The sequence below is a fragment of the Oryzias latipes genome, chromosome 13 (assembly GCF_002234675.1).
Source record: "Oryzias latipes chromosome 13, ASM223467v1".
Classification (NCBI taxonomy): Eukaryota; Metazoa; Chordata; class Actinopteri; order Beloniformes; family Adrianichthyidae; genus Oryzias; species Oryzias latipes.
In genome coordinates, this window is record NC_019871.2 from 5,368,005 (window position 1) to 5,378,492 (window position 10,488).

At 41.1% G+C, this 10,488-nt stretch overlaps 1 protein-coding gene across 1 annotated transcript; it reads right to left on the reverse strand.

Annotated features, from left to right (window-relative positions):
• Positions 1 to 28: 28 nt before the first annotated feature.
• On the reverse strand, positions 29 to 3,577 carry cxcr5 (C-X-C motif chemokine receptor 5). Its single transcript, XM_004075509.4, has 2 exons — positions 3,097 to 3,577; positions 29 to 1,802 (listed from the first exon to the last, which is right to left on the reverse strand). The coding sequence occupies exons 1-2, from the start codon at positions 3,127 to 3,129 to the stop codon at positions 750 to 752; spliced, it is 1,086 nt and encodes a 361-aa protein (XP_004075557.1). The 5' UTR covers positions 3,130 to 3,577; the 3' UTR covers positions 29 to 749.
• Positions 3,578 to 10,488: the final 6,911 nt, after the last annotated feature.

Sequence of the window (10,488 nt, forward strand, 5' to 3'; positions counted from 1 at the left end):
TTTTTTTCACAAAGAAATGGAGAAACACTTGAAAGATGAAGATATGAAGTCTTTATTGAATCAGTAGTACAAGCAACAATTAAAAACTGCCACAATTTTCAAGTTTAAAGCAAAAGCTGTGAACAGTAATGACCCATGAGGCCCAAAAACATCAAGGGTCTGCGGTTGGCTCCCTCTGTAGGCTCACCATGAGTAAAATAGTCTACACTTTTAATGGCTTTCCAGTTGCATTGTGTTGAAAAACGGCTGCTCCATTGACGGTTTTGGGCCCTTATATGATAGAATAACATATGTGCCAAACATTTTTCCAGAATTTACCATGGCAACAATGTTATTTTATTGCCCTGTCCTAATCGTTAGACGTAGTTTCCCAGAGGCTTTCCGTCTAAGCTTTAGCAACGTTCGTCTGAGGCGCGTGTTTGTTGCATCTCGATTTCTTCTAACCGTTGTCCGAATAAGTGTGTGAAAATCCAGGCTTTTGTTTTTCTAACGTTCTTGAAGGTCTGATGCGACGTACACTGTGGACAACTTATTTTTTTAACATGTAGATCACATGTTGGGGTTTTTTTGCAGTCTAAGGTGAAAACTTTGTTTTCCATTGGGAGTTTTTGAAATGGGACATCATGACACTGATTCATTTTTCTTTTATTTATGCCGTGATTTTTTTCATTTTTAGAAGTTGAAATCTCCTATACTTGGAGACAGTCTCTGGATTGCGAAAAGGCCATAAAGGTTTAAAGCACAGGAGCTTAATAGATGAAGGTGGTGCTGTTGGTGGTTGTTCTTTCAGAGATAGATGCAAGGCTGTGACCCTGACCTCTTACGCCGCCTCTGCCGCAGCCCATCTTACTAAGTAAGTTCACCAGCTCGCTGCGAAACTGCGCCCCAACGAAGGCATAAAGGAAGGGGTTGAGGCAGCAGTGGGACAGGCCCAGGCTCTTGGTCACGGCGGCGGTCTGGTTCAGCAGGGTCAGGAATCTGCAGGAGTCGTAGGTCAAGACGTCTAGGTCTACCATGGTTCTTATGAGCAGGGCCACGTTATACGGGAGCCAGCAGACGCAAAAGACGAGCGTGACGAGCAAAGCCAGCCGAACGGCGCTCTTCTTGGCTTCACGTTTAGGGCTTTTCCACAAAGTGAACACCAGAACAGTGTAGCAGTAGCTCATGACCACTAATGAGAAGAAGAAGCTGATGTGATGCAGGACTCTGTTGGCCAGGACCCAGTTGTGCGCATGAATGTCGTATCGGTAGTAGTAACAATCAAGCGAGGAGTTTCTGTGCTTCGCCACAGAGAGAAACACGGCATTCGGGGTCGACAAGAGCAAGCAGATGAACCACAACACAGCGCACACTTGGTGCACTTTTCCTGGGCGTCGACTTTGCATGCTGGGGATGGCGTGAACAATGGCGAGGTAGCGATCAAACCCGATGCAGGCGAGGAGGAAGCTTCCGCACAGCAGGTTGAGGTTCTCCAGCACGCCCTTGGTCATGCAGAGGAAGTCTCCGAAAACCCAGCCGACGGCGACGCCGATCATCTCAAAGGGAAACGTGAGCAGGAGCAGGAGGTCAGTGACGGCGAGATGCAGCAGGTAGATCTCTGTGATGCGCAGGCGGCGCCGACGCCTCAACAGGACAGTGGTCATCAGGCCATTTCCTGCCAAACCAAGGAGGAAGATGATGCTGTAGAGCACAGGCTGGACGATGGAGTAAAAGCTCTGCAAGCCCAACTCCTCATCGTCGCAAATGGCGTCGAAGGGCATGGATGGGTCTGTAAAGTTGTCGTACTCTCCCATGAATGCCGTCTGCAAAGCACAGAAAATAAGAACATTATCATGGGGGTGGTCAAGGTAACGCAGTTTGACCTCCGATCAGAGGACTGCAGGTTTGGGAATGTGTCCTTTGGCAAGACGCTGTACTTCTGGTGGTTCCTGGTTGGCGCCAGTGTAGGTCAGCACAGCTACTATTAGTGTGTGAAACCAAAAAAAGGTTCATAGCGACCCGTCAACGCAATAGGTTTGAGTTCAGAAGCCTAAGAAGCACATATGAACGCATTTACATACATTTCATTGAAAGTGGTGGCTTCAATCCGCGTTTTCCGAGTCTGGTGTGAGCATAAGCATAGCATAAAATCTAGCTTTATTTTAAAAAATTTATTTAAAAAAAAGTCATGCTATGAGCAACTTGAAAGCACTTTGAAGTTAAAAACAAACTTTAAATCTAAAATTGAAATTGAAATAATTACAGTCATGACAGCAGGACTTAATTTTTAAAAAACGTATGTCTCGGCTCTGCTGTAAGGAGACTGTATATTGGGAATCCGTCCCAATGGACAATGCTGGACCCCAGCCGCCCCGGTGAGGGCAATTACTGCGGCACAGTCCAAGCCAGAGCACATTCTCACAGGGAAACCCTGGAGCTAAAATAATAATAAGTGTACTGCATTTACCATGGAGTGACAGTGTGGAATATGAAGAAATTCAAGCACATTTAAGATGACGCTCAATCATGGCTTGGGTTGTTTCTATTGGTCAGAGCCAACAGGAAACGCTGAATGCACCAGATACTTCTCAGTTCCTGTTCGTCGCTTTGAGGTTATTTTTGGGGCAAACCTGGTACAAAATTCTAATTTGTCATTTTTAAAAAAATGTAATTTTAACAATTTTTTAGTTTACCAAACCAGTAACTGAGATACTGAACATCCTGTAAAGCTTAAAATGACTAATTTTCAAAAAAAGTTTAAAAGTCATCAACACATCTTATTCTTTTTTTTTTTACAAGTTTGACAAACTAAACAATCCGACAGATTGGTTTCTCCTTTATGCTGCTTGGTGAGACAAAATCTGGGATTTTTGCATGACTTAAAGAAAGTTTTAGCCTTTAAACCTAAAGTTAATATTAAAATGCTTTTAGCTCCACCCGTAACTCTTGCAAACATAATATTGATGCTTACACATTTATCAGTAAATGCTAAAAACTGCAGTTTAGGATAAAGGCCCCAAAATGTTGTTTTTGTTCATATGAACCTATACAGACTTCAAGAAAAAAAAAAAGGTTTTTCTATTTTTTAAGAAAAGAGAAGTTTTAATGGAGTCTTACCTCAGAAAATGTGTAGGTCACCATTATATCCATGCTGGGTGATGGAGCACATTTGAATGTTTGTCTCGCACTACTGCTGTGAAGTACATCTGCTCTTCCTCTTTGCCTCTTCTCTATATTTGCTTGGTTTCCTCCTGGAGGATCGGTTGCATGAGACCTTCAAAGCACCTCTGCAGACCTCATGCAAGAGCAGCAGAGCATGTCCAGCGAATGGCCCTGCCAAGATTTAGAAACTAATAGTAACAGATTTAGTAGTACTTTAAAAACAGTAACACTGCTTCTAGTTGTTTTGTCGTCTTCACCTGTAGGTTGCGTATTTTTTTTTAAGCATTGTCACATAAAAATCTAGTTTTGTACGACGCAGCGGTATGAGGCTAGAGGGCCTCACATTTGCCTAAAGAAAACTTTAAAGATGCAAAACAAGCCCAAACCATTCTCCTCGCTCCACCGTGCGTACCCTCATTCATCTGCTGATGTGATGCAGATTTTATAGATACTTTTATTTGTCATGTTTATGTTTACAACAAGCTTTTGGTTTCATTAAAAAAGACTTTGCAGCGTTTTTGCAGCTATAACAGTACTTTATTCAGTCATTTAAATAAAAAGCTTCTAAATGGTTTGCAACTAACGAGTCTCTGTGGGCCTGTGCATCAGTGGCTGCACGTCTGCTATTTTCGTGTAAAATAATGCAAAACAACATTAGTTTACTTGTACACTCAAAGAGGGACCTGTGCTTGACGATGAGGAGAAACATTGGAGGAGGATTCCGCAGTTTGATGCCTCAGGAGATAAAGTAGCGCAGCCAGTCGGAGGGCTAAAGCTAAAGGAAGCAGCGAAGGTTTAGGGAGGAAGGAGTTTGAAAGCATCCGATCCTTGGCTCCCGATGGGAAATGGAAAGGCCCTCATCAACAAAACGGATGGAGGAACGGCACTCTGGAAAAAAAATCAGCTCTGTTTTCCTGAGAGCCGTCTCCTGATCTTCACTGAGACGTGGCTAAACCGCCACATTCCAGATGCAAAGCGGAAAAAGGCGGGAGCGCCGTTCTCTACAGAGGAATCTATCAAGAAGAAGCAAAAGACACAGTTCTGCACAAGTTAGTACTTTGTCCACAACTTTGCAGAAAAAAAATGAATTCAACATTTAATTTTAATACGTCATTTAGTACGAAATTTCCCTGCTTAAAAAACTGTCAAAAATACGTCAAGGGGTCACAGGAAAGAGAGATTGTTCAGACTTTCCATGTGTATTGAAGTTTATTCATTTAACTAAAATAAAATAGAACTAATTAAAAGGTTATTGGTCCCATACTGGGGAGATAATCCTGTTATCATAACTTTGTTAAAAATTTAAATAAAACAGATGATAACACAGAGATCTCCACCCGCATTTTGTTGGGGTCAGCCGCTGATCGTGTAAAGAATGCAGCATGCAACCCAGCGGATCGTTTCAAGGAAAACAGTCCAGAAAAAAAGGTTCAAAAAAAGTCAGTATAGGATCAAAATACTCAACTTTCTTTTTTTCAAGGTTATTTCTTTTGAACTCTCGCTAAGGTCGGCCACCAGTTAGCCTACTTTAGCTCCGGGTTAGCTGTCTTGATTTTGTTATTTTCCGTCTATTTTCTTAACCCACTATATCCCTTTCGAGGCCAGAGTGCTGTCCCGGCTTCTGTTTGGCGAAAGCGGGGTACACTTGGACAGGTCCAGGGGCCCCTGCCCTGGGAATAAACTGGCCCCGGCGTCCTCGTTGCTGCCCGCCGCCCCCTGCCACCGATGGCCGGCGGGCAGACGGGAGAGTGGTGGCAGCGGGGATCCCTCCACCGCCTGCTCAGGTTTTTCTTATATTGTTTCATCTTTCTCTTGTTATCATCTCATTTCTTTTGACAAACATGGACTTTCTTTTTTAATAAGAGGGATGTCTGCTGCTCTTTTTTCACACCAGGCTTAATCTTGGGAAACCACACAGGTTTTCTAATCATGATTAAAAAGACCACTTAATACTGCAGCATAAAAGAAGATCAGAGTGGGTCTTTTGGGAAAAGGATTTTAGGATTCAACACAAAACTTTTTTCTTTTTTCACTTTACATTTAAGACATGGTTTAATCAGAATCAGTTTATTGTCGTTTGCACAGCTTTTACACTGACATACAGAAATTACTTTCCAGTGCAACACGAAAAAATAAACTAATAACATTTAAATTATAACAGGAACTAAAACAACATTTAAGATAAGTAGTAAATAAAAGGTTGAAATCTGCAAGCAGGATGGAATTACAATTGCATTCTTTAGGTCCCGTATGTCCCCTTACAGCCTTTCAGCACTCTACAGGCCTCAGTGTGTTCAGTGAGTTAGTTGGGTTCAGCGTCGGCTCATTTCTGTAGTATATGTAAATGAAAGTCATGTGACATTGTGGTTGAAAACAGTGGTCCCCCAGAGGGTGAGGGCCCAAAGCAACCACAGTTTTTTTCTTTTTTAATGTCTGTGCCCAGAGAGCATGTGTCCCAACTTTTGTGTAGCTAAGTCACAAAAACTTTCAGATTTTCTTAGCAGGCAGTTTTTACACTTCCTCCTCTCTCACCACCCATAAGATCACATGATATGACAGTGTTGCAGTTCATTTAGGACACGCTTCTCCTTGTTTTGTTCATAAAGACCAGCACAGACAAATAGTTTTGCAGAAACTTGTGACGTTTTGAGGGAAACTGAAGGACATGATTTGGGGCTAAAATCCTTTAGACAAGTGTGAGAACATTGATCACCGCTTCAAGGTGGTTCCATCTTGTTCTGATATATTCCCTTTTGTTCCCCTTAATGATAAAATCATATAAAACCCAGAGTGTAATTTGTGTAATCTTTGGCACATTTTTCATGTTGGCAGCTCCTTTGACCACAATCTGCTCTGCTCACCTCACAGACTCATTAATGTTTACCATCTCTGAGTTGTGTGTCAATTTCAGCAGCTTTCATCAAAGGTGCTTTGAGAGACAGAAAATAAAAAAAAGAATCCAGAAAAAGGAAATCAGATTGTTTGCTTTTTAAAGAATTTATTTTTTTTATAATAGTAAAGAAAGTAAGTATTTGTTCAATTAAAAAAAAGTTCAACTCAATGATTTATTATGTAACTCTGGTTGGTCTTGTATGTTTTCACCAGGTTTGCATTCATTCACTGTAGCTGTTATTTTGGTCAATTCTTCCATGCAGATCTCCTCAAGACCTGTGATGATGGTGCTGTTAATGGAAAACACGAACTTTAAAACCCACAGATTCTCCATGACAGTGGTCCCCAAGCCCCGGGCCGAGGGCCGGTACCGGTCTGGGGGCCACTTGGTACCGCGCCCAGACAGACGCAAACATTTATAGCGTTTTGTTTATTTTCTGATACTGAAGGAAGTTTTATTTTGGAAAACTACCAGATTCTGTTCACCACATCCACCTGTGACTTTTAGCAGCTGCTCGGGCGGCAAAGTCAGTAGCTCAACGCTCAAAAGCTAAAAAACAAACAAACAATAAATTGCATTTGGAAAGTTTCTTTGGGAAGAAAAGAGCCAGTGTGGAAACTAAATAAGGGTCTTCGACTTTAAAGAAAAACAACGCTGCTATTTACAGACCAGGAGTCTTCCTCGACATACAAATCCGTATGTCGAGGAAGACTCTGGTACATGAGACATTTGTTCTCGCGTGCCAAAAGCTGCTCTGCCTAAAATGCGGCGAATGACTTTTGAATTTTTCACATATGCAGATTATAAATTTGCAGGGTGAATTCATGTTCATCTTTGTATATAGAACTGTAGTTTTACTACAGTTGGGCCATTTAATTTCACTTTATTTATCCATCACACCTTGAAAGTCGGTCGCAGTTAAAGATAGCATCAGGTTGTTAGCATCCACTTTGACTTCTTCATCTTCATCACAAAGTCTAAGTTCAAACCAGCCGCAAGAGAAGGAAGATTAAATCAAATAAAGTTGCTGATTTGTGGAAACTTGTAAAAGGGACAGTTATCAATTGTCCTACAGCATAGAAGAATTATAGGTAGGTCTCTGATAGGGAATTTTAGCCCTGAAAATATTCCTCTGTGTTGAAAATACACAGTGAATCAGGATTTATGGAAAAACAAAATATGATAAATCTTTATGCCCTGAAAGACGATCTGAGGCTGGATGGAGTTCTCAGTGTTCTTATGGTGTTCTTTGTAAAAAAAAAAAACCTCCAATGTTGCTTTTAATGAATTATTTACAAATCAGAAACATTTTCTATAAATCCTCAACTTTGTTTCATTGAATCTTCATCACACGTAAAAAAAACAATTGACTAATGTTTTCACCACAAGAAACTACATTTCTTGTAGTAGCAGCTGAATATAAAAATGAGGTTTTTCCAGAAAGCGGAAGCTTAAAAATATTAAACGCAAACTTCGGCCCTGTTCGGACCGGTCCCGGAAAATATTGTCCAACATTTAACCCGTCTGTGGGCTGAAAATGGATGGAGACCATTTCTCTGAATTGAGGTTCAGAGACTGGCTAGACCGCTCCAGAACTGGAAAGAAGGGGATGTCATTTCTGACCTGATGATGTTGGGAACACATTGGACCACTTTGGTGCAAATACTTTTGCCCCAAATGTTGGGGGTTGGCTGGAGATAAAGAGCAGAAGTGGGCCTCCAGTTGGGGAAGAGAAAATGGTTGGTTGGCGAGAAAGTAGACCGCAGTAGAAATTAGACCAAACGTGTGTACCAGTTTGAGCACCTTCAACATCTAACTTAAGAAACACAAAAATACATATTAAATGGATACTTGGAAAAACTCTTTTGGGTTTTGCATCACGTGTAACAAACTTATCAATTCTACAAACTTGGAACAGAAAGTTTCTAGAATTTTCTTTTCTGCTTTAAATGGATTTTGATTATCTTTTTTGGTAGCATTAGTTCTTTATAATGCTGTCATCAAGATTGTGTTTTTATCTGTAAGGCACTTTAAGCTGCCTTGAATGAGAGTTGTTCCACACAAATCCACATTTCTGACTTTGCCTGTTTGTGAAAGTATGTTGAGACGGTTCTAACGGAGTCTGATTTAACGTATAGAAACAAGAGCCATGAAGCCATGGCGGAGCGTGAGAGTTTGTTCCAAAAACACAGAAACGAATGACGGAAATGTAAAGTTCCAGTAACGTGGAAGAGGAAGCAGCCTTCTGTGCTTTGATGATCAAAGTTTGCTCAAGTATTTGAAGTCAGCAGGTGCTAACATGTTGTTTACTTTACTGCAGATGGTATTGAAGGGGGGCACATGATGGGACACATATATGTATATATATATATATATATATATATACTTTTTTCTTCCACATTTGACAAATTTTAGAAAAAATGTTAAAATGGTACTGTACAAGTGAAACTTGTGAGACAAACAACTGGAGACAAACCCCTTTAGGGACCATAGCTGCTTCTGCTTTTGAACTGCGGGTCTTGAGATTGGGCGTCCCACCTTTACTGATACCTTCAGCTAATTTTAGACTACCCCATAAATCATACACACATCGATCTGAAGCATGAACAGAAAGGATTTACATAACTACACTACTTCTGCAGTCCCAAGATAGGAATTTTCTTCATCTTCTTGTCCACCTCCCACTGAACTTGCTGCAGAATAGACCAGGTCCAAGGTCCAATCTGAGTGTGTTTTCAGACTTGACACATTTGGTTTGTTTAAAGTGTACCAGAGTTCATTTCCCCCAACAATACGGAACAAATTTACAGTCTTAATACACCCAAACAGACCCTGGTCCGGGACCAGGAACCGCTCTCTGATCCATCTTTGACGGTGGTCTCGGTTCAGTTCCAATCGGACTGAGCTCCGGTTCGCTCTGGTTTTTTCTCAGTCTGAATATGTTCAGAGCGGAAGAACTGAACAAAAACGGCCACCGCAGTCTGTCATGACATGATGTAAACAAAGTAGGAAAGAAGCAACTAATCAGCCAGGGACAAATGTAAAGCCACGATTGTCATGTTATCAGACAAAAAATAGGATCTAACTGCTTACTTGTTGGAACATTTTTTTACACAGCTGAAAACATTTCTTACATGCTTTTCTGTGTCTTGTTATGTGACACATGCTGCTGTGATGTCATCCTAAAAGCTACCTTTTAGTTCATGAACAAGAATTCTCCTAAAACCAATTCCCTAACACCACAACGATAAGACACAGCAAGTCGTTGAAATTTGGTCAGATGAATGCATGCTCATTGAAACAACTTTTAACGTGATACAGATTGGTTCTCACTGCTTTTCCGATAGTCTATATGTCAAAAACACTCATCAGTGTAACTTCTTAGCTGTCTTCGACTTAGTAACCGCCCTGCAGCACACCTTCACGGTACACAAGTAGCAAGTATAGAGTGTTGTTCGTGATGTTGATACATGCGTTTAAAAGTACTCAGCAATATAAAGTTTGAACCACAGGACTTACATCATTTCTGCCTCTGGTATCTTTGCCCCACCCTCGCAATTCCTGGCCAATGACTAAAGTAATCTTTAGTCATGTGGTTTTGTTTACAAGTATTTGTTTGAAACAGGAAAGGCTGCTTGACAGCACTCTAAATAAAAACCAAACGCAAGGTTCAGGACTCGATCCGGAACAAATTAAGCGGACTTGGTCTAGACCAACTGACTCCTGAGACCACTACAGTGAAAAGCAACTTCTCGTGTTATTTGCCCAAGTGCTAGATGCGTAAAACACCAAAGAAAAACACAGATTTCCTTGTTTTACCTGCTCAGGGTTAGGTGCAGTGACTGTACAGGGTGGAGTACACTCCTGCCATTGAGGCAACATCTAAAGAGGTGATCATTATAGTTTAAATTGATGACTATAAAAATAAAGTATTAGTGGTGTGGCGATGCCATCCATTGTTTTTGTTGGACTGAACTGAAGCCGGCTTTCCAGCTCTGTTGTTAACCATCCTGGTTGGCTCTGACATCACATACCCTGACCTTTTCAACAGGGTGGAGAAAAACAAACCTTTACGTCAACCAATGGGCACTGAATGATGATATTAAGGCATGAAGTGTGAAGAGACTGGAGTTTATTATCCTCAACCCAATAATAGTAATTAGACAAGACAAAGTAAAGTTGGAACTCTGAGAAAAAATTTAAACATCTGATTATAGTCCCACTGCAATAATCTTTTTATCTATTTTTAAACCCTTCCCATAGTTTCTGCAGAGCAGCAGGAGTTCATTAGAAATTCACTTCTGAGTTGTGGGCAAGACTGTTGGCGTGGAGTAAGCCTTCCCTGACTTCCCATCATCCCTTCCTTTACACTCACTCCCACTAGTTTACAGCCCCTCACAACCCAAACCTACCATTAGTGGTGCAAAAAAAATGGCGAGCAAAACTGGAGCTAT

Bases quoted from the DNA above. Each gene is read 5' to 3' on its own strand.
- cxcr5 (XM_004075509.4), bottom strand. From the start codon at position 3,129: ATGGATATAATGGTGACCTACACATTTTCTGAG. The intron at 1,803-3,096 runs GTAAGACTCCAT...TGTGCTTTGCAG, and splicing joins TGACCTACACATTTTCTGAG to ACGGCATTCATGGGAGAGTA.